Source organism: Nomascus leucogenys, chromosome 13, assembly GCF_006542625.1.
Source record: "Nomascus leucogenys isolate Asia chromosome 13, Asia_NLE_v1, whole genome shotgun sequence".
Classification (NCBI taxonomy): Eukaryota; Metazoa; Chordata; class Mammalia; order Primates; family Hylobatidae; genus Nomascus; species Nomascus leucogenys.
The window spans coordinates 1,234,796-1,257,745 of NC_044393.1; the positions used below are offsets into that span (position 1 = coordinate 1,234,796).

The 22,950-nt window shown below is 58.5% G+C and overlaps 1 protein-coding gene and 1 pseudogene across 1 annotated transcript; one reads left to right on the top strand and one right to left on the bottom strand.

The window, feature by feature from the left end:
• LOC105740664 overlaps positions 1 to 16,019 on the bottom strand; it is a 54,647-nt pseudogene extending 38,628 nt beyond the window's left edge.
• A 2,279-nt stretch (positions 16,020 to 18,298) lies between these two features.
• On the top strand, positions 18,299 to 19,385 carry BHLHE23 (basic helix-loop-helix family member e23). The gene has a single exon (XM_003280130.4). The coding sequence runs from the start codon at positions 18,547 to 18,549 to the stop codon at positions 19,267 to 19,269; it is 723 nt and encodes a 240-aa protein (XP_003280178.3). The 5' UTR covers positions 18,299 to 18,546; the 3' UTR covers positions 19,270 to 19,385.
• The last annotated feature ends 3,565 nt before the right edge of the window (positions 19,386 to 22,950 follow it).

Consider the following 22,950-nt stretch of genomic DNA (forward strand, 5'->3'; position numbering starts at 1 on the left):
AGGCCGGGGGATAGAGCTCCAGCCCGTCCACGACACATCTCGGCTCAGGCATCCCTCTTAGGGGTTGAATTGGGTCCCTTAAGAATTCCAGTGTTGAAGGCCTCATCCCGGTGCCTGAGATGTGACCTTACTTGGGAAGAAGGTCACTGCAGAGGTCATTAGTTAAGACAAGGTCAGGCTAAAGTAGGATGGGCCCTAATTCAATGTGACTGTGCCCTTAGAGGAAACACGGACACAGACACGCACGGGAGAGGCATGTGAAGGTGAGGAGAAGATGAAGACAGAGGCCAAGTGATGCTTTCTCAAGCCAAGGAACACCAGGGTCGCAGCAAACCTCCAGCACCCAGGTCTCCCACTTCCGGCTCCAGCACAGTGAGACTGAATTTCTGTTGTCAAAGCCCAGTCTGCGGCCCTGTGTTGGGTGGTCCGAGGACCCCACCGTCCTTCCCACCGCAGGCCGCGTGTCAGTGTACGAGTCCTGCAGTGCCTTGACGTGGCCGTGCTGAGTGAGCGTGAATGAGCCTCCCTATGTGTGAGTGACGCTGCCCGGGGAACGCGGCACCGCGGCGTCCTCCGGCCCCTCACCTCCCACCCCTCTGCTGGCCACCCAGCCGCCCCTCTCGGCTTCCAGGGTCCCTGCAGGGACTTGGCACACTGAGCTAGGCGGCAGCTGAGCCGCATCCTTCCTGCTCCTGCCCTGGGCCAGCCTGGTGAGGGTCCTTCCCCCAGGGCGGCCGCTGCCCAACACTGTCAACACACACCGGGCCTGGAACGTTCCTTCCAGAGCCCACAGAGCACAGAGCTCTCGCCGTGAGGAAGGCCGGGTGCAGCAGGAGACAGCGGCCCACACGCATGGCTGCAGACACACATTTCCTCCTGCACATGGGGAGCAAACAGCTTCCGGAAGCTCCCGGGCTGGGCGGCCAGCATTCGCTCAGACACAGGAGGAGCCTCGCATAAGCACGGCTCAGAGAGGCGGCTTTGCTGGCGCAATCACCCTCAAAGCAGATGCCTGTCCCACGCTGACAGCTTGAATCCTGTGATCTTCACAGAGGTGAATGTGAAGTCAGCATCTCCCGCCGGGGTGTGGGCAGAGCCAGCCTGGACGCAGCACAGCCGCTTCCTCCAAATCCCGCAGGATCCCAGGGCCCGTGACCGTCCGAGCGCTGGGCGGGGACCTGATTCAGCAGGCAGGGGCATCTGGGGCTTAGGAGCCTGGCTTTCCCCAGGATTCACTGCCTCCACCGTCAAAATAGCTCAAATGGTTATTGGGTTTGGGTTTTTTTTGTTGTTGTTGTTGTTGTTGTTTTCCTATCTAAAAAATAACAAAAGTCTCTCCAAGGTCATTTTGTGGGTGGTGTGTTCCCATCCTTGATGGGAAAGAACATTGTGGAGGGTACAAAACTAAGTGAAACGAAGTCCCACCTCCACCCCCACAGCCCTATCACTCCCCCTCTCTGCCCCTAACCCAACTCAAAAAACCAGTGCATGCAAGTCCCTTGGGCCACAGAGAAACTGCTCAGCCAGAACGAAACTCACCCACGGCGAAGGCTCTGCTCACCTTCGGGCTCGGCTCTGGTGTCCCCCCAGGAGACCCTCCCCACCCTCGTTCAAGCCTTCCCTATAGGACAATTTGGGTCCTGGAGACAGACAACCCCGTTCTTCTGCTTCGGAGCCCTTCCCAGGAGTGATGCTGACAACTTACACCGTCCCTGAAGCCACCTTCCCGAGGCCCACGGGAAGCTGCAGCCAGAACCACATCACCTGCCAATGCCTGGGTTCCCAGTCACAGCACAAAACACTCGGGGTTCACCCTGAGCAGACACAGCTGGAGTGGGATGGTCCCAAGACACCCGGTGCCCAGTCAGGGGTGGACGGCTCTCCCAGGGAGCCCTTCACAGCAGAGCTGCAGACACCTGGAGCCATGACGATGTCCCCAAAGGCAGGGGGATTGTGAGGCTCTTGGCCTCACAGGCCCCCTCTGAGAGGAATAAGGGAGGTGGAGACACAGAAGGGAAGCTTAATCCCATCAGAGCTTTGCAATCACGGTGTGTGATTAAGCGACAGAGCCTTGTGCCTTGACAATGAGGCCTGGCCCGTGAGCACGTCGGGATCAGTGGTTTTAAATGATCACGCAGGCACCACAGCATCAGAACAAAGACGAAATCTTGTTGACGGCCTCGTAAAACCTCGCTTGCTGAACTTCCAGCTACACAGAAGTGAGGGTTTGCCTCCCACAGGAGGCCCAGAGGCTCCAGCTCTCTGTCCGCCACACCCTAGATCCACCTCGACCTGGGCCGGCCAGTGTCCAGCGGCGTGGGGGCCAGGAGCTCATGGAGCCCAGCTCCCGCACTGCAGAGTGGACTGGGCGGCCAACCCCTCCCCCCACGGAGCAGTGGAGTGGCAGCTACAGATCCAGTCCTTCCCATCAGCCACTTTTGCCCACGTGAGGGTGGCGGCTGTTCAAATAACTGACATTGCCGTGCTGCACCATCTAATTTTCACGTCACTCTAGAGCTTCACCATATTTGGAAAATGTGAAATAGTTCTGATCTCCCACCCCGTTCTTAAAAATCACTCAAATCTGCCTAATTTCAAAACTCTGGGTCTGAGAAGCCCGTGTTCTGTGCTATCCCTGCAAGGTGGTGCCACTGTGGTGGGCGACCACAAGCCCCGGGGCCGGGTCAGAGGCCTGGGGCTACACAGTCCCCTAGGCTCCGGGGCCGCAGGTGCGGCTGTTGTTTCAGGCTGGAAGGTCTCACGTGTGCTCAAACACACACACCCTCATTTTCTCAGCCACGCTGCCGTTCCCCCTCATCAGGCAGAACTTGGGTTGACAGTGAAAGCAATTGTCGAGTTGACCCCATCACTCTGCCTACAGTGGCCCAAGGAGGGGCCAGTCACCGTGGGAAAGGTTGGCAGATGCCGACTGTATTGACGGTTAAAAGAAGTGGCATCGGGTGGACATGCTAAGCCCAAATCCCTCCCTTCAGAGCAGGCAACAAGGAGCGAAGGAGGCAGGCAGGGGAGGGGTCTGTGCTGGGAATCCTGAGACGGCAGGAGCCCCCCGGGCAGCCCCGAGTTAACCACGCCACTGACCGGCCTCAGCCAGGTTGGACCAGGTGTTCAGGAAGAATCTGTCCAGCTGTGGCCCAGGGAGTGGCAGGGGACAGAAAGGAGAGGCATGGCGTGAAGAGCGTGTGGGCAGCTCACAGCCTCTACATGGGACCCGGTCCTCCAGAAAGACAATCTCTGCTCCATCAGGACACCACCCAAATGCAGCCCCCTCCAGGAAGCCCTCCTGGAACTAGTCCGGATTAAGTGACTGTTCACCCTGCAAACCTCCCCTGGGCCAGGGTGCACCTCCTTTCAGACTTGCAGGAAGCACCTAAAGGCTGTGAAGGGGGAAGAGGGGACAACAGACAGAGGTTCCATCTGCACGGGCCAGTTCCGAGCAGCCTTCGGGGGCGCCACCACTCAGGTCCAGGGCTTTGCACTGGCCAGCCGGACCCAACTGGGTCTCCTGTGGGCGGCGCAGGAGATTCTGATCAGCCACTCAAACCACCAGGACTGAGACCCGGGAAGGAGCCTCAGGACGGAATTTCCAGGCCGGGAGAGAGCAGATGCTGAAGGAAGAGGTGCTCGTTTCCCTCCGGGGCTGCCAGCAGCTCTTGCCACGCTGAGGGTTCCACTGCCTCAGAGTCAAGTCAGCCCAGGATACAGCAGAGCTGAGGGATGGAAGGAGACCCAGGCTCTGTGCCAGCAGTGGCACCTGGACTCCACTGTGCCTGAAGCCATCCTCGGTTCACATAACCGAAAACCCCAGAGGCCCTTTTCCTGCTTTAACTAGTTTGGCTCAGTCAGGATCCTTCAGCTGCAAGTGACTGAACCCCAGCTCAGAGGAAAGGCCCTGCGGTCCTGACCCCGCAGGTCACAGCACAAGAGAAGTCAGACAGCTGAGGAGCCGGCGCCAGGAAGCAGAGGTGACGGTCCGTTCACCAGGGAGAGGGGAGCGCCCCGCACATGGCTGTGGCCCACGCCCCATCTGCCCACCCGGCTCGCTCTCTGCTGATCGGCCTCCCCCACCCACCGCAGCCGCATGGGAGGCCATGGAAACCGGGTTTACGTCAAAACGGTGGATGGGCGAGAGTCTCCCACCAGGGGCTGCTCCTGGTGTTTGTGGGTCTGAGCAGGGGCACCAGGGCAGCCTGCCCCCTCATCTTGCCTCGATAAATAGCAGGTGCCCGCCCGCTGCAAGTGGCCGTGCCACACGTCTTCCCTCTCTGCGCCCCCTCGAGGGGCCTCCCCTCAGCTCCAGCCCTCACAAATGACTCAGGCCAACAAACTTGCTCCTAAAAGACATCATTCATTTGCCTTTTAATTGTGCCATAAGCAATTGTTGAAAGGGCTGAAAACTCTTTTAATTTTCAATGTATTAATATTTAATCTCAGCCAAGTACAAAATCATGTGTGCAATAATGTGGGAGCCATGTGGAGAAAATCAGTCACAGACACATTCACTCTGCTGCCAGCGCAGTCTCCGTGTCCCTGGGCTTCTCCAGGCGTTCACACCTTCTCAGATGCCACAGGCCGCACAGGCCCCCCGCTGCAGCCAGGATGCCCCATCTGAGAGCAACGCGGCCGGGGCAGCTTCCAGGGGCCCTCGGGAACCGGGCCAGCCTCCTGTGAAGCTTGGGATGTGTGGAAGGGGAAGTCGGTGAGACACAGCTTGACATCCAGGTCTCCGCCCCATACAGTGCTGTGTCCAGTCAGGGCTCAGAAAGCATGGCACTGCTCTGTGCTCCCCTCACTCCTCCCCGCCTGCACCCACGTCGTCTGGAACCATCCGCACTGCAGAAGGACCCACCACCTGCACCCACGTCGTCTGGACCCATCCACACTGCAGAGAGACCCACCGCCTGCACCCACATCGTCTGGAACCATCTGGGAACCCAGAGGGAGACTCTGCACTCTGTGATGGGGTGGGGGATGGGCAGGGCCCAGGTGGACATCAGGGAGCCCCACGCTTGGTGCCCCGAGGTCTTCCCACAGTAGGAGAGCACAGCACCCACCGCCTAGGACTCTGGACACCCCCCCTCACACACCAGCTCCCAAGCTCTGCAGATAGACAGACGGCAGCACAAACTCAGGCTCTACCTCAGCTGGCCAAGTGACCTGGCAGCCTGCAGTGCTCTCCAGGCCCAGGTCTCCGTCTATAGGACGGGAGGGAAGGAGGCTGCTGAGTGCTTGCACAGAGCTGAGGCTTCACAGAGTCGGTCCTCTCCACTGCTCAATAAATGTCACCGGCCCCAGCAGAGCCTCTCATGGTCCCCGGCCAGTGGAGAGAACAGGGACAGAAGCAGCCAGAGTCCGGTGCCCATCTAGGAAAGGGGCCCCTCCCCTATAAACAACTAGAAACCGACAACACACGTGGACAGCAGCCTTCAGACTCGGGGTCTGGAGTGCAGGACCATGACCCCTGAGAGAGCAAGTGAGGGGCACCCACACTTGCCCGGCTCACCACCTGAAGACAGCTCCCACGCTGCAACTCAAAGGGGGCTGCGAACAGAACCCAGACATTTCTCTGAGCTGAGGAGACAGAAGGCACAGCCACAGGGCAGAAGACCAGAGACAGAGGGCTGCACAGAGAGGGAGCCTTGAGGTCCACAGAGGGCTCCCCAAAAGCCTTAGACAGGTACCAACTTGCATGTGCCTGGGATGAGACTGCAAGATGGGAGAAAGCCCTGGGGAACGGAACAGGGACAGCACCTGGAACTCACACAGGCCAGGAATAAGCTGCATCCCCACAGGGAAGGAGCGTCACCGGGAGAGCCCTCCAAAGGGAACTGCTATGGCGCTGAGATAACCTGCATCCGGCCTGCCAGCACCCAAGGCCAGCCTGGAAAGGGTCATCGGGTTCCCAGCAGCTTCACTGCATACCAGGAATAAGCCCAACACTCTCTAAAGGGTTACAACAGAACCTAGCACCTAACAATGTAACACTCACAAGGCCACGTGCAGCCAAAAATTACCAAGGATGCAACGAAGGGGGAAGTATGACCCAGGATCAGGAGAAAAAAGAATCAACAGAAACAGACCCAGAAAGGACAGCGGCGATGGCATCAGCAGACAAGGACATTAAAGCCGCAGTCACAACTAGGGCCACATTTTCAAGGACATAGAGGAAAACATAAGAGTGGTGAAGAGTGCAGTGACAAATCTTTAGGAACCTAAACGCAATTTCAGAGGTGAAAAATACGTCGGAAATGAAAACACGATGGACAAGAATAACATCAAATTACATTTTTTAAGGAATTTGAAGACATAGCAATAGCAAATATTCCAAATGAAGCCTAGTGAGGGAAAAAAGACTAGAAGACCAATGACCGGGCGTGCTGCCTCATGCCTGTAATGCCAGCATCTGGGGAGGCCAAGGCGTGCTGCCTCATGCCTGTAATGCCAGCATCTGGGGAGGCCAAGGCGGGCAGATCAATTGAGGTCAGGAGTTCGAGATCAGGCTGGCCAACATGGCAAAACCCCGTCTCTACTAAAACTACAAAAAAATTAGCCAGGCCTAGTGGCAGTGCCTGTAGCCCCAGCTTCTCAAGAGGCTGAGGCAGGAGAATCACTGAACCTGGGAGGTGAAGGCTGCAGTGAGCTGAGATCACACCACTGCATCCCAGCTTGGAAGACAGAGCAAAACTCCATCTCAAAAAAAAAAAAAAAAAAAAAAAAAATCAGAAATATGCTGCACACAGCTGATGTGGTGGAGGGATCAAGAAAAAATTTTTAATAAAGTTTTTCAGTTGGACAAAAATCCAGACAAGCTCAATGAACTCCAAGCAGAATAAACAGAAAGAAACCACGGCAAGGCCACTGTAATAAAACTGTAGAAAACCAATGACAGAGAAAAATCTTAAAAGCAGTCAAAGAAAACAGGCATATTACATAGAGAGACAGGAATTACAGCCGACATCGTGTGAAACGTCGTGAGCTGGGAGACAGACGAGGCGTTAGCACATTTAAAGGACTGAAAGAAGAGAATACCTGTCAAGCTAAAACTCTGCATCGGGAAAAATATCCTCACAAATGTAGGCAAATAAAGATTTTTTTCAACAAAAGGCAGAGAGAATTTATCACCAGCAGACGTGCAGTACAAGAAACATCAAAGTTATTCAGGCAGAAGGAAAATGACACCAGATGGGTCTACACAGACAAAGAAAGTGGCTAGATAGGGAAAATATGTGGATGATAAAAATGCTGTTTTTCTGGCTGGGCGTGTTCGCTCACGCCTGTAATCCCAGCACTTTGGGAGGCCGAGGTGGGAGGATCACTTGAGCCCAGGAGTTCAGTTTAGGCTGGGCAACATGATGAGAGCTGTCTCTTTAAAAAAAAAAATGCTGTTTTTATTACTTTTGAAATTTTGAAAGATAATCGCCTGTTAAAGCAAATGTATTCATAATACACTGTGGGGTTTATAACATGTGGATTTAGTAAAACGCCTGACAACGATAGTACAAAGGGCAAGCAGGCAGGTGGGCGGGCGGGTGAGTGGCGAGCGGGTGGTGGGTGAGCGGATGGGCGGTGAGCAGGTGGGCGGTGAGCGATCTTACACTGTTATGAACACATAGTGCTCTTTAGAGCTATGCCTTGATGCTCTGGAAGCACGTGCCAGAAGCCTACCTACTGAAGAGGGTGGCCACTAAGACGTAAGCCAAAGGGCCAGGTGCGGTGGCTCATGCCTGTAAACCCAGCACTTTGGGAGGCCGAGGCGGGCAGATCACCTGAGGTGGAGTCTGAGACCAGCCTGGCCAACATGGCAAAACTCCATCTCTACTAAAAATACAAAAATTAGCCGGGCGTGGTGGCTGACGCCTGCAATCCCAGCTACTCGGGAAGCTGAGGCAGGAGAATTGCTTTAACCCAGAAGGCAGAGGTTGCAGTGAGCTGAGATTGCGCCACTGCACTCCAGCCTGAGTGACAGAGCAAGACTCTGTGAAAAGAGAAAGAAAGAAAGAAAGAAGAAAGGAAGGAAGGAAGGAGGGAAGGAGGGAGGGAGGGAGGAGGAGGGAGGAAAGAAAGAAAGAGAGAGAAAGAGAGAAAGAAAAAGAAAGAAAGAAAGAAAGAGAAAGAAAGAAAGAAAGAAAGAAAGAAAGAAAGAAAGAAAGAGGGAGAATCTAACAAGCAGGTAGTGACGGTAAGCACAGAGTCATGTGAAAGGTCCGTTAGTCCCAAACGATACAAGAGAAGAGGCGGCAAGAACAGGTGGGACAAATAGGAAAATCTCACAAACTTTGTGGAAGAGCCGCATTCTGAAACCACAAGCCATTGAAGAGAAAAATTCAAGACCTAAATAAATGGCAAGATGCCTTGTTCACAGATGGGAAGACACGGCATCATTGCGACAGTGATGCCAGCGCACCCCAAATCAGGCTCCACCTTATCCGGGAGGAAACCTTGCCAAGCATGGCCAGGGCACACCCACCAACTCCGCAAACGCTGAAAGGAGACAGTGAGACTCTGCAGGTCAGACCTGGGGACTGCAGCTGACAGCAGGGCCACCACATGGCAGCGCCCAGTCCCCAGCCCTGAGTCTTGCAGCCCCGAGGGCCCTGGTGGAGCCCATGCCCCAGGGCTCAGCTGCTTCCACATCAACACTGCAGAGCTGCACTCTCAGCAGCAGGCATCGGCCACCACCTGTGCACTCCCTGCTCAGCCCAGAGGACCTCTCCGGCAGCTCAGACGGACCCGTTGACCCTCTAGGGCTGTGCATCTCATGGTCACAGTGGTGGCCCTGAAGGATGGCTTCCTGCCTGCTGTCTCTGTGGGGGGCACTCCAGTCCAGGGCCGCTGTGTGGAGCCGGGGCATGGCCTGCCTGTGGACATCACACCCTGATGCAGTGTCAGGTGACTGCACCACGGACCGTGCGCTATGGCGGCAGGGCTCGGTCAGAAGTTCTGAGTGCTATGGCCAGGGCTAAGGACCACAGAGAGGGAACCTGGGCTCAGAGGCCCTCAGAGCCTTCCCACCTCCACTGGCCAGAGGGGGAAAGGGTCAGCCCGCACAGCATGAGGACACAGGTGGTCGGAGTGGGGCCGGGGTCCGTGGGTGTACCTGCTGTGGTCCCAGCAGGGGGGATGCACAGATGAGTACCTGACCTGACCTCATTCACCTAAACACATGGCAGGAGGCAGGTGCCATGACTGCACCTCGGTTTACTCACTTTGGGGCAAGGAGAGAGTTAGGGGTCCAGTGTGGGCCACAAAATCCAGGCCTTGACCTCTGACCTGTGCCTGATGTGGCCTTGTGGGCACAGACCCCCCAGCCCTGCCACCGTGGAGCCCAGCCCTGCACCAGCCCTACCACCATGGAGCCCAGGCCCCCTCCGAAAGCCCTGCCACTGTGGAGCCCAGCACCCACCCCCCAAGCCCTGCCAACATGGAGCCCAGCCCTGCACCAGCAGGCACCACATGAACCACACTCCAGTCCCTCCCCATCCTCTCTCACCGTGAGAGGCCCCTCTGCAGCCCGTTGAGGGCTCTCCTGAGGCAGGGCTGCCGGCCTGGGGGACAGGACAGGCCCACTCCATCACCGCCAGGCACCTCCTTCTTCAGGCCCACCCTGCACAGCCCAGCACTGGCGCCCTCCTGGCTGCCTCCCGGCTGCTTCAGGGACCCCAGGACTTGTGGTGTGGCCCCAGAGTGGCCAAAGACACACTTGGCCGCTGCACCCCTGCTCCCGGAAAAGCCTCGCCCAGACTTGGCCACTGAGATGCAAACCTGGGGCCTTGCTGCCTCCTGGCGGCCAGAAGAAGAAATGCCCATGTCAGCCACCCCAACCAGCCTGCGGTGCCCTGGAGACACTGGTCCCATCCTCTGGGGAGGCCCTGGACCCCAGCCTGTCCCCAGACAGCACCAACAGGCTAGGCAGAGCTAGTCAGACCATTTCCCCAGGCCTCCCCTCCTCCTTCCCAGACTGAGCCCCCACTCATGTCCCCATAAGGTGCCCAGCAGGGGCCCAGGACAGCACGGCCCCAGCAAGGGCTCAGCAGGTGCCAGGCCTCCCTATGCCCCTCCAGTCCACTCAGGGCACCTGGAAAGAACACAAGTGGACAAGGATGAGGACAAGGAAGCACAGCCACAGGGTGGGGGTGGCGGGGCCTTAGAAACAGAGCAAGGGAATTGGGGACTTTGTTGAGTGTGCTGACATCAGCGTCTGCACACTGTGAAGGCAGGGAGGCCGAGCAATGATATTCAGGAGGCGGAGTGCACTGAGTGCATTTCATCTGGAGGCTTTCAGCTAACGTTGGGTTTATCAGATGTGACCCTGGCATGATCCAGGAGCCCCCGTACAGGGGAGCAAGTGAGGAAGTGAGCCCCACGGGGCAGTGTCTCAGTCACCTGCTGCCTGGAGCAAACCACCTCAGAGCCTGGTGGCTTAAAACAACCCCCACTTTACAGTCACAACTCTGGGTGCAGGATTGGAGAAGGGTCGGGGTGGCTGTGTCTGCTCCATGATGTGTGGCTGGGTCCACCTCATGGCTGCATCCCGTGGGGCTGGGCTGGGTTGCAAGGTCCAAGGAGGGTCACTAATACACAGGGGACCTTGGGTGGGCCATGGGCTGGGCAAATCCTCCACGTGGCCTCTCTCCATGTTGCAGGAGAAGCTGGACTGGAGGTGCCAGGCAGTGATCGAGCAGAAGCCGAGGCCACCACACCCAGAAAGGATGTAATGCCCCTGCTGCATCTGTCATGGCCACGGGGGTCCCAGCAGCCCAGACGCAGGGGTGGAGCAGCCCAGCACTGGGTGAGAGAATGTGCAGGCCTGGGCTGGGCGGGAGGAGATGGAGAGGCAGGGGAGGCAGAGGAGGGGGAGGCAGGAGAGCAGGACCTGTGCAGAGGGAGGATGGGCAGGGGAGTAGAGCAGGGAGAGGCAGGGAGCCCTGTGCAGATGGGACCTGTGATGGTGCTGACTCTGGGCAGGGGTGGGGAGGTAGAAGCAGGGAGAGGCCCTGTGCAGATGGGACCTGTGATGGTGCTGACTCTGGGCAGGGGGGGGGTGGCAGGGAGAGGCAGGGAGCCCTGTGCAGATGGGACCTGTGATGGCGCTGACTCTGGGCAGGGGTGGGGGGGTGGAGGCAGGGAGAGGCAGGGAGCCCTGTGCAGATGAGACCTGTGATGGGGCTGACTCTTGGTGTCGGGAAGGTGGAGCACGGGGATTTCAAATGCACCGGATGGGAGTGAGTGAAGGCACTCAGAGTGGCGGCGAGGCTCTCTCTTGAGCAGCAGGAAGGAAGATGAGGCTGCCCCAGCGCGCCAGGGATGTGGGGAGGCCCAGCTGCCCCGAGGGCAGTGAGTGGGATCCTAGGAAAGCCCAGGACCCGGGGACAGGGCCAGGCCCGACCCCACCCCAGGTGAAACAACCTGGTTCACAGCTGGGACCCCACAGGCACACCCGTCCCCCAAACAGCAAGGAGCTAGGTAAAATCTCAGGTCCCCTCTCCCACACCGCCCACCAGTGGAGACATGAGGGTGCCTCAGGAGCCCATGTGGCGTTTCTGTGCATGTCGGTTGCCACATAGCCAGGGGCACCCTGCCCAGAAAAGCCTGGCGTGGTCCCGCCTCCTCAGGCGGTGAGGAGCGGCCACCTGCAGCTGCCTCATCTCATCCTAGCCTCTCTAGAGTACTCTACTTCCAGCCCCGTAGTCAAGACCCTAGAAGCCCACCCAGCTCTCCACACACAGAAACCCACCAGGCCGTTCACTGAGCATGGCCGAGCACAGGGAGGTGACGTGGGGCTGGACGCCTCATCTGGCTCCCCAACGGGATACCTCCTGTCTTCAACGAGGGCCGGGTGTGTCCCCGGGCCCAGGGCCCACAGCAGCAGCTGCCAGGCCACGTCTCTCGTGGAAGACACCCTCTCTGGGCATGGGCATCAGCTTTGAAAAGACAGACCCCACTCACCTGCAGTGCAGCGTCCACAGGCTGCCCGGTAGGCTTTCCCATCCGGGTCCTCAGAGGCCGTGAGCTCGTCCACGGGCTGCCCAGTGGGCTTTCACATCCGGGTCCTCAGAGGCCGTGAGCTCGTCCACAGCCTGCCCGGTGGGCTTTCACATCCGGGACCTCAGAGGCCGTGAGCTCGTCCACAGGCTGCCTGGTGGGCTTTCCCATCCGGGTCCTCAGAGGCCGTGAGCTCGTCCACAGGCTGCCTGGTGGGCTTTCCCATCCGGGTCCTCAGAGGCCGTGAGCTCGTCCACGGGCTGCCTGGTGGGCTTTCCCATCCGGGACCTCAGAGGCCGTGCGCTCGTCCACGGGCTGCCTGGTGGGTTTTCCCATCCGGGACCTCAGAGGCCGTGCGCTCGTCCACGGGCTGCCTGGTGGGCTTTCCCATCCGGGACCTCAGAGGCCGTGCGCTCGTCCACGGCTGCCTGGTGGGCTTTCCCATCCGGGCCTCAGAGGCCGTGCGCTCGTCCACAGGCTGCCTGGTGGGCTTTCCCATCCGGGTCCTCAGAGGCCGTGAGCCCGGGAGGCAGGAGGCAGAAGGCAGATGAGGCCATTCGCAGTCTAGTCTTTGTTGATGATAGGGGAGGGGCCGAGGCAGGACTCTGAGCAGGAGAGGCGTGACCTGACCCTGCCTGAGGAGGACCTCGCAGCTGCTGTGTGAAAGGGAGGGTCTGGGGATGATGGGAGGGCAGAAGCCATTAGGAGGCTGCTGTGCTGACCGAGGGCAGGCCGGGAGACGTGGGGAGCGGCCGCATTCTAGATGATCGCAGGAGGGAGAACCAACAGGATGTGAGTTGCGAGGAAGCATGATTTGCCATCAACAGAATCTGGGGGTGTGGGTGGGCGGGTCTGGGGGAGACCGCAGCTCCATCTGAAACGTGCTGCATCGGAGGCGGCCCTCACACATCTGACATCCTGCGCCCCGCTGGATCCGTGAGTCTGGAGTTCAGCACTGGGGTCTGGGTAGGCCGTGGGAAGGGTACTGGATGAGATCCCCAAGGGGGCAGACACCTAGAAAAAAGGCCAAAGGACCGAATCCCAAGCCCTCCAGAATGAAAATGTTGGGGAAAAGAAGAATCAGCAAAGGGGACTGAGGATGAGTCACCAGGAGGTCACTCTAAGTATTCGCTGAAATAGTGATTTTACAAGGGGGAGGAAGGTCTATTGCATGAACTCTAAACTGGTCACCGCAGAACCAACGTTGTTCAAGACTGAAAACAACCATCAGACTTCCAGTTTCTGATCATGAGGGACTAGTTAATCTGGACTCATCATTTTTCTGAGGGTGACTACAAAAGCTGAGCAAAATGTTAAAAATATTTACTTGGAATGCAAACAAAATCCCGGGAAGGACAAAGACCCAGAATGAAAAAAGCCTTCGGGACACTCACTTTTCCCCCAAAGCATTTGCTGCTTCAGATAGCTTAGAGCCCAGTAAGGAGCTCTGAAAGACTTCTGGAGCCAGACAGGGAGAGATTCAGCCCATCTGAGAGTGGGGAGTTGGTGAACATCCCCCCGACCCCTACCATTTTGAGTTGGGACAACAGATAACCACACCCTAGACATAAGGGTGGATAGAAGGAGACTGGCTCTTGCAGCAACCCAGGGCCTTCTGCACCACTGCCAGGGTAGGAAAACCTAAACTGTAATCATCTTGAAATGATTTCAATCCCTGAAACTAGAGTAAGATGATCCAGGACCCCTAGTGCCCCCATGTCTCGCAGATGCAAACATAAACCCTCTCTGGAGGAAAATAAAATAGACCTCAAATGATTTCTACAAAATAATTTTACAAATACAATGTTCAGTCCACAATAACAATTCTAGACAATTGAAAAAACAAATCAGCAAGAATGAAAGCAGCAGAGACCACAGGCAGCAGATCTACCAGTCCAGACACTAGAGTCGCGAGACAGAGACTGGAACATAACTGTGCTTACAGCATTTGCAGAAATAGAGGCAGGATTTAGAATTTCAGCAAAAAAAAAAAAAAAAAAAAAAAACTACAAAAACCAAATGAAAATTCTAGCACTGAAAAATAAAATCACTTAAATTATAAACTTAGTGGCTTTAATAGCAAATTCAGCTGAAGAGAGAATTAGTGAAGTGGAAAATAGGTCAGTAGAAAATACTCAGAATGAAGTATGGATAATACAAATGGAAAATACAGATGACAGGTCAAGATACACAAAGGATTCAGGAAGAAGGACCAATATATTTGCAACTGGATCCCAGAGAGGTGAGTAGTCCCAGCTACTCGGGAGGCTGAGGCAGGAGAATGGCAGGAACCCGGGAGGTGGAGCTTGCAGTGAGCAGAGATCGCATCACTGTACTCCGGCCTGGGCGACAGAGCGAGACTCCATCTCAAAAAAAAAAAAAAGAAAAGAAAAACACATAAAATAATAAGTGTTTGCAAGAATACGAAGAGATTGGAGCCCTTGTCGGTTGCTGTTGGAATGTACAATGGTGCAGCTGCTGTGGGAAGCAGCATGTGGGAACCTCTGAAGACCATGTGAGAACTCCCTGAAAGAACTGAAAGCAGGGGATGCACAGGTGCGCTCATCACTCCCATGGGCCAAACGCTGGAAATAAACAAGCCGGACGTGAACGTGCGGAGACCGCATGAGGTCATTTTCTGAGGTACTTGGAGCAGTCAAATGCAGAGGTGGGCGGTGGAGTCGTGGTTTCCAGCGGGTAGGGGAGGAGGGGAGCAGGGGTTACTGGGGACAGTTTGGGAAGATACAAACATTCTGGAGATGGATTGGGGCGTCGGCGGCACAACACCGCGGTTGTGTATAATGCCCCTGGGCTGCGCACCTGAAAATGGTCACAACGATCAACTTCATGTGATATACATTTTGACAGAGCACATATATACACGAAACAAAAGGTGGAGTCTTCAAATCCCTGGGCCTGGGCGTTGTCCCTAAAAGCCAAACAGTGTGGGTCCCAGGGTTGGGGCAGGGGCCTCGGGTAGGATTTCTTTCCGCCTCCCTGTTTTGATCTCTAGAAGACCCTAGGTCCTGTGGAAGGGGAGCATTGAGGAGGTGCCGTCTCTGGGAGAGGCAGGGTGGGTTGTTCCAGTTACTAGCACCATGCCCTGCAGGCAAGAAGCTGGCTGGCCCAAGACCACCCAGCGGGGGCTCTCTCCCGCTCCCCCCACCCAGCGGGGGCTCTCTCCCGCTCCCCCACCCAGCGGGGGCTCTCTCCCGCTCCCACCACCCAGCGGGGGCTCCCTCCCGCTCCCCCCACCCAGCGGGGGCTCCCTCCCGCTCCCCCCACCCAGCGGGGGCTCCCTCCCGCTCCCCCCACCCAGCGGGGGCTCCCTCCCGCTCCCCCCACCCAGCCGGGGCTCCCTCCCGCTCCCCCCACCCAGCCGGGGCTCCCTCCCGCTCCCCCCACCCAGCGGGGGCTCCCTCCCGCTCCCCCCACCCAACCTAACCTCCTGGTGCCCCCACTGTGCCCCACCAGACCTCCCTTCCCCAATCCCAGCAGCATGGACAGCATTGACGCCCACAGTGTGCTCACTCGGGCCACAGCACAGCCCGGTCTTTGGGCACCCCCAGGGCCAGGGCGCGGTGGGAGCCAGGGGCCGCTGCAGGGTCGGCTGCCCGGCCACAGGTGCTGTCTCCCGGGAGGGCGGGGGAACCACCCGTTCAGAACAGCCCGGGACAAGTGAGTCTGCAGTTACAGACGCACTCCACAGGGCCGTCGCTAGACCACACGTGTTGTGGACAGACCCCACTTTACAGATGTGGAAACTGAGGCCAGAAAGGCTGAGCAGCTGGCCTGGTAAACGCCTCGGCCGCGCGGAGCCGCTTCGCACCCTCCACAGCCTCGCCCACAGGAGGTTCGAGAAGCTGGTCAAGGTGCGGGGCTGCTTCATTGGCTGGGACCCCCGCTCAGCCCTCAACCCCCCAGGCTCACCTGCTCTTATGCAAACGGGCAGCGTCCAACCCCAGCTCGGAGGGGCACTCGATGGCGGAGACGGCAGGTTCCTCCAGCTCCCCTACCATGTGGGCGCCTGTGAAACAGCCCCCAGCGTCCACCTGAGCAGAATCCGGGAGGGCTTGGGAACGCGCATTTTCACCCTTCCCGGCTCCTCTTGAGAAACACGGGTTCTGAGCCGCTGGGTGCAATCTCCCAGACAGCCAGCAGGTGGCAGCGTCGCACCGAAAACGCCGCCCCTGAAGCTGGCGGGGCTGAAGCCCGGAATTTGTGGCTGGTCCCGCAGGGGCCGCAGCAGGGGCCTCCCCCGGGTGCTGTTTCGTGCGCCTTACCCCTTACCCCCTGCCCATCCCTGCCTCCAACCCTCTGAGCCAAGGTCGATCGATTCTGTTGAAGATTAACTGGGCCTGGGAACTGGCCCAGAGCCCTGGCTCCCTGCTGTGGAGTTCGGACCTCCCAAAGCCCCGGCCCAGCCCCAACCCCAGCCCCATGGCGTCAGCGTCTCTGGCTTTAATGAGGACCCTGCTCCAGCCGACGCTTTGAAAGCCACTTAGCCACTCTCACCCATACTCGTGATGTCAATTACCGCGTACCCCTCAGAGGCCTCCCGACCAGCGCTGGCAGCACCTCTCCTCGGGGGCCTCCAACATTCTCCAGGTCCATAGCTTCCCCTCCTGGTCAACCCCATCCTCCTGCTCCCCCAGCTCCGGGGACCTGTGGAGCCACCTTCCCCATGGCCCCCACCAGCCCGGCAGCAGTGCCAGAGTGGCTCTCCGAATGGCCACGGCGCCTTTCTTCCCATAAAGACCAAACTCCCCGCGTGATTCAAACTGTCCCATAGGCCTGGTCCCGCCCCTCTATCTCCCGGCCCTACCCAGGTCCCTCACTGCCCTCCCCTGTGCCAGGCCGCCTCCGGCCACCTGAATCCTCCCCCGACCCCGGCCCGTGGCCACAAGGACACCCACTCATTCTTCAGACCCAGGCCCAAACACAGCGGCCTCCTGCACACCAGGTCTCCCCAATTCCCGGTCTATGCATCAGCCCCGAAGGCGGGGTGGGGCCCCAGGACAGCGCCTCAGACAGACGCTTCCATCCTCGGGGCCCCTGAGCTCCTGGCGGGCGTGTGCTGAGGGTGAGGCCGGTGCTGCAGGCCGCCGGCCCGGCAGAGGCTGCCTCAGGCCCATTCCCCTCCGCCAGGACAAAGGCCTGAGTTTCCCACGGCGACTTATCCATGCGTCTGTCTTCTCACACCCCGCACCTGGCAGGGAAACACCGGGTCACTGCTGCGTTCCCAGAACCTTCCAGACGGCACATCCGCCCCACACACGTGCAGCTCCCACTCCCCTCCCGGGGCTGCGCACACAGCCCCATCGCTGTGGCTCCTCCTGGGGCGGAGCCTGGAGAACTGAGAGGGTATGCGGCCCTGCCCAGGTCACACAGAAGGGCCGGTCGGGCCGCTCCACCTCGTGCCAGAGGCCAGGGTGGCCCAGTCTCCCACCCAAGTGAGGACCGGAGAAGCCACTATCCCTCAACACACTCTAGCCTCAGCACTCGGCCCGGCCTCCAGGCAGGTTCCCACCTGGGAGAAGCGCTGGGGTCCTGGCCTTCATGCGGGGTTGGAAAAGGACTGAAACGGCGAGTCCGAGGCTGGCCACATTCCCATCCAGTGTGGCTGGATCCCAGGGGTTCGGAGGCCCCCGGAAAGCCCACCAGGCCTCAGGCGTTTCGCTGATAGATGCCCAGGAAGCGGCTGGCAGGGAGGAGGCCGTCCTGCAGCTCACAGAGCCCCCACTCCCACCCCGGGGAGCCCCAGGCCGCTCTGCCCTCCACCTTCCTGCCCTCCTCGGCCTGCAACGCTCGTGGCGTTTCTCAACAGGTTCTAGAAACTCCCTCTTACTCTGCCCCTGAAGCCTGGCCACAGGGCGCCCCGAGCGGGGAGTGTGCAGGCTCCGGGTACACGCTGCGCCGCGGCTGCACTAGAGCGCCCACGACCCTGACCCCGACCCGAAGCGGCCCCTCAGCGGGACAGGGTGTTGGCGCTGGTGCTGCTGCTATTGCTGCGCGCCCCCCCGCTCTGGCCCCTACGTGTCGCCAGGGACTCTTGCGCTGGGGTCAGACTCAAAGACGGACCGAGGCGGGTGCCCACGTGGGACGCGTGCGTTTGGTGGCGGAATCCCCGGGGCGGCCGGAGGCGGCGGCCAGGGAGTCGAGAAGCAAGTACGAGAGCTCCAGGACCCCGCCGCCCCGCGCCGCCCCTAGGTCCAGAGGCCCCACCCCCAGCCTGTGAGCCTGCGGCGCTGGTGCAGCCGGGCCCAGGAAGAGGAGCTCACCCGGTCCCCCCGATTGGACAGCAGCGAAGTCCCACCGGGCGCCTCCGCGGCTTAAAACCGAAGCGGGGGCGAGTGGGAGGTAGATCCCGCCCCCTGCGCGTCGCGGCTGGGCGGGAGAGGAGGTGCGAGAGAAGGAAGAGGCGAGAGAGGCAGCGGGCGCCGAGGCTCTGGGACCCGCAGGCAAGCCGGACTGACGCGCAGAACCGGGAGTCTCATCGCAGCGGCAGCGGCGGGCTCGGGAGGGCCTCAGGGGCGGCCCACCCGCATGAGCATCCGCCCACCCGGCGAGCCCCCGAGCCCAGGCGGCGCGGCCATGGCCGAGCTCAAGTCGCTGTCGGGGGACGCGTACCTGGCACTGAGCCACGGCTACGCGGCGGCGGCTGCGGGTCTCGCCTACGCGGCGGCGCGAGGACCCGAAACGGCCGGCGGCTACGGCGCTCCAGGCCCGGGCGGCGACCTCCCCGCAGCGCCCGCACCTCGCGCCCCAGCTCAGGCGGCGGAGAGCAGCGGCGAACAGAGCGGTGACGAGGACGACGCCTTCGAGCAGCGGCGGCGGCGGCGCGGGCCAGGGAGCGCGGCGGACGGGCGGCGGCGGCCGCGAGAGCAGCGGTCCCTGCGGCTCAGCATCAACGCGCGCGAGCGGCGGCGCATGCACGACCTAAACGACGCGTTGGACGGGCTGCGGGCGGTCATCCCCTACGCGCACAGCCCGTCGGTGCGCAAGCTCTCCAAGATCGCCACGCTGCTGCTCGCCAAGAACTATATCCTCATGCAGGCGCAGGCCCTGGACGAGATGCGGCGCCTGGTGGCCTTCCTCAACCAGGGCCAGGGCCTGGCCGCGCCCGTGGCCGCGCCCTTGACGCCCTTCGGCCAGGCCACTGTGTGCCCCTTCTCGGCAGGCGCCGCGCTGGGGCCCTGCCCTGACAAGTGCGCCGCCTTCTCCGGGACGCCCTCCGCGCTTTGCAAACACTGTCACGAGAAGCCGTGACCGCGCGGGCCCGCGCCCCTCCCGCACGCGTCCTCCGATCGCCCCTGTGACTGTCGCTCTGCCCGGACAGGAAAGGCCTAGAGGGACCCTGCAGACCGGGAGGAGGCGGCCCGACTTCGCTTCCAGCCTGTGCGCGGTGAACAGTTTGGCGCAGCGGGAAGCGCCAAGGCCGTCGGGGCGCGGGATTGAGCTCGAGAGCCGGACGCCGGACTCTGCGCCCGGGAACTCGCGGCACCCACTGGGTATTGTCGGGACCCAGCAAGTCTAGGAACGGGGGTGGGTAGAGCATCCTTCGGGCACTGCCGCTCGCCCCCAAAAGAAGACCACCGCGGGGTCCCAGGGCCACGGCGAGGACGGGCACTGGTCAGATTCCGGACAGGCGGTCCTGGCCCGAGGCGCACGAAGGGTGGAGACGAAGCAAAGCCGGACTTACTGGCTCCTGATCCTCTCGCAGTGGGTCTCGCGCTCCCGCTCCAGCCCGCCCTTCGTGCTAAACTGCAGGGCAGTGCCCTGTTCCTGAGGACGCGCGTGGCCGGCACCTCCCACCTCGGTGGCTCCGAGACTCCGCAGCCCTGCGGAGAGCCCACGATGGTCGTCTGCAGAGGAGCTGGACCCCGGGCGCAGGAAGACCCCGGGCGAAGAGCTTTTGGCCTTTTCCAAGTAGGAGTTTGTTCTACTGGGAAGTGGACGTCGTCGCCGGCTGCCTCGAAGTCTGAGGAATTTGTCCCCTAAACGTCCCCTGGCCTCCCGCACCGCCGCCATCCCCTGCCCGGGACGTCAGCGGGGTGGAGTTGGATGGAGACCGCTTTGCGGGCCCTCTGCCTTGGGGGGCTGCGTGGAGGAGGGTCCTCACAGCCCGCGCCCTACTTAACCCTGACGGTCAGGGGAGGGCCCCGTCTAGCCCTGGTGTCCAGCAAACCCCCTCCCCACCGATCCCCTCGCCCTTCCGAGGGAGGAGGCCGGGCTACGGGTGAGTAAGCTGCTGCGGGCCCCGCGCCCCGCCGGGTGTGAACGGAGATGCGCTGCGCAGGGCCCGTCCTGCGCAGCTCCCAGCTCTGCCACCGTCCAGGGTCCAGGGAGCCGGGCAGGGTGCCCCTGGGGACCCAGCTGTCCGCGCCGGTTTGCGCCCCGCGGCCCCGCCGTAGTATCCGGCTTTATTAACCCAATTTCCTGGGCTGTCGGTAATGCCAAGGGGAGAGGGCCGCCGCCCTGCAACGCGCCTGTCTACAGCGTTTAACTTTGATTAATGCATTCCGGAGGGCCTTCTGTACTTGCAAAATGAAGTGTATGATTAAGTCTTATTCATGAAGACATATGCCTAATACTGGTTTCTGCTAATTTCCACTTTTATTTCTTCATTGTCTTTTTTTTTCCCCTAACAGACTAGTTTATCGGTTTTGCACATTTGAAAAGTTGAGTGCCAGACACCGTTTTTCCCCTTTTAGATAAAGTGGGAAAGCTGGAAACTCAAATGCCCTTCACTTCTAGGGTCATTTCAACGTGATTTAAATAAATTACCTACTTATCAGAATTTGAAACAGGAGTGTTTATTCTGGTTAAAATCGGAGACACTGGTACATAATTTATATTCAGAATAAAGCATTTTATTTCCATTTATTTTATAAAAATAATATGGTTAAATTTTAATATCAAGTGAAATAGTGTTCATTTGTAGCTGAATTCACCATAATTTCAATTTTCAGATAATTGCGTCCGCTCGAAACTAGAGTCTGAGGAGTCTCCGAGATGCTAAAACTCATCCAAAAGCAACCACTTATTATAGCAAATGTGTGAAATCATAAGGAAAAGGGCAGAGGAAAAAATCTCTCTTTCTCTCTTTGGGTGGAGAGTAAGTTTTTGAAAGAACCACTTCACTAATCAAAAATTCTTCCGATAATTTAAATAAAAATTCAAGTTACATTTAAACTTTTTTGTACATGACAAAGCTGTCTGTCTACTGTTCCACAAACGTCTGCGTGCCTCTCACTTGGCCTGAGCGGAGTGTAGTGTTTCAGAGAAGAATTATCTCGCAGAATTACCTTCTCTGCAGTGGCTGCTCGTGAAGCCACCTGGGCAATCACAGTGTCATTTGGCCTTTCTCAGATTTGCCCAAGGATCTTCTCATTCCAAGACAGCCCTCCACGGCCTGTGTGCCCACATCTGGCAGACAGCAAAGTAGAACCCACGCGGGTGCCTGTGCAAGCCCGTGGCTCCCGAGAAACGTCGGGGGCTGCTCGTGTTTTCTCTGACGGCTGTGCTCCTGCAGGTGTGTTGAGAATGGCTGCGGATCACCCGGAAGGAACTTCACCGTCACCACCCACCAGGAGCCACCCTTCCCCCAGCACTCAGGGAGGAACCAAACACGAAAGAGCTTTGCTTCCAGCTGAGCTTTTCAAGACGCTCACCGTGTGTTTTTTGTTTGTTTGTTTGTTTTTGTTTTTGTTTTTTTTTTTAGGGCAGAGTCTCGCTCCATCACGGAGGCTGGAGTGCAGTGGCACCATCTTGGCTTGGCTCACTGCAGCCTCTGCCTCCCGGATTCAAGCGATTCTTCTGCCTCAGCCTCCCTAATAGGTGGGACTACAGATGTGCGCCACCACGCCTGGCTAATTTTTGTATTTTTTCGTAGAGATGGGGCTTCATCATGTTGGCCAGGCTGGTCTTGAACTCCTGACCTCAAGTGATCTGCCTGCCTCGGCCTCCCAAGTGCTGGGATTATAGGCTGAGCCACCACGTCTGGCTGAGATGCTCACCTTTAAATTCCTTCTAGGTAGAAATGTGCAGGCTGTGGGAGGTGGGAGGCCAAGTCCCCAGAACCGAGGTGGTCACACCACCCCCTGTGACCAGTGTTGCTGTAGGGAGAGAATGTGGTCATGTGTAGAATTTTACATTTTCAAGTGGCCATATTAAAAAAGGAAATAGAAGCAGATGAAATTATTTTTATTGATAACTTAATACTTATCCCAATACATCCAAAATATCATTTCAGTGTGTCATCAATATTTAAAGTTATTCGATATTTTACTTTCTTTGGCACTAAGTCTTCAAGTTCCAGCATGTGTTTTGCACTTAAAGCCCAGCTCAGTTCATACCAGCCATGTTTCAATGCGTTTCAGTGCTCAGTGGCCATGCGTGGTTTGGCAGCCTCGGGTTTTGCAGCTCTCGGCCGTGAAAACGCCAAGCATGCAAAGCGCTCCCTGCTTCTTTCTCTTTGTTTAATAATAACCAGGAAATGCCCATGGACTCAGGGAGTCCATTCTAGAGCTGGGCAAATAGGAAATGCCCCCATCCTTGTTTCTTTTCCAATCCTGATTCATCGAGCCTTTCTCCAGAGTGCGGGCTGTGGCTGGGGCCCAGGCCGGCAGCAGGAAAGGCAGAGGCTGTACCCACTGAGTCACTGGGTCCACATGCCCCTCCAGCCTCACACGCGCCAGCCACACCCAAGCCTAGGAAACAGGAGACAGCGGATTACAAGGCCACAGAGTAAAGGTATGGGCCCTGCTGGCTGCTGCTTGAGCGACTCACAGATCAAGACCTGTTCTTTTTTTTTTTTTTTTGAGATGGAGTCTCACTCTGTTGCCCAGGCTGAAGTGCTGTGATGCGATCTCTGCTCACTACAACCTCTGCCTCCTGGGTTCAAGCTGTTCTTCTGCCTCAGCCTCCTGAGTAACTGAGATTATAGAC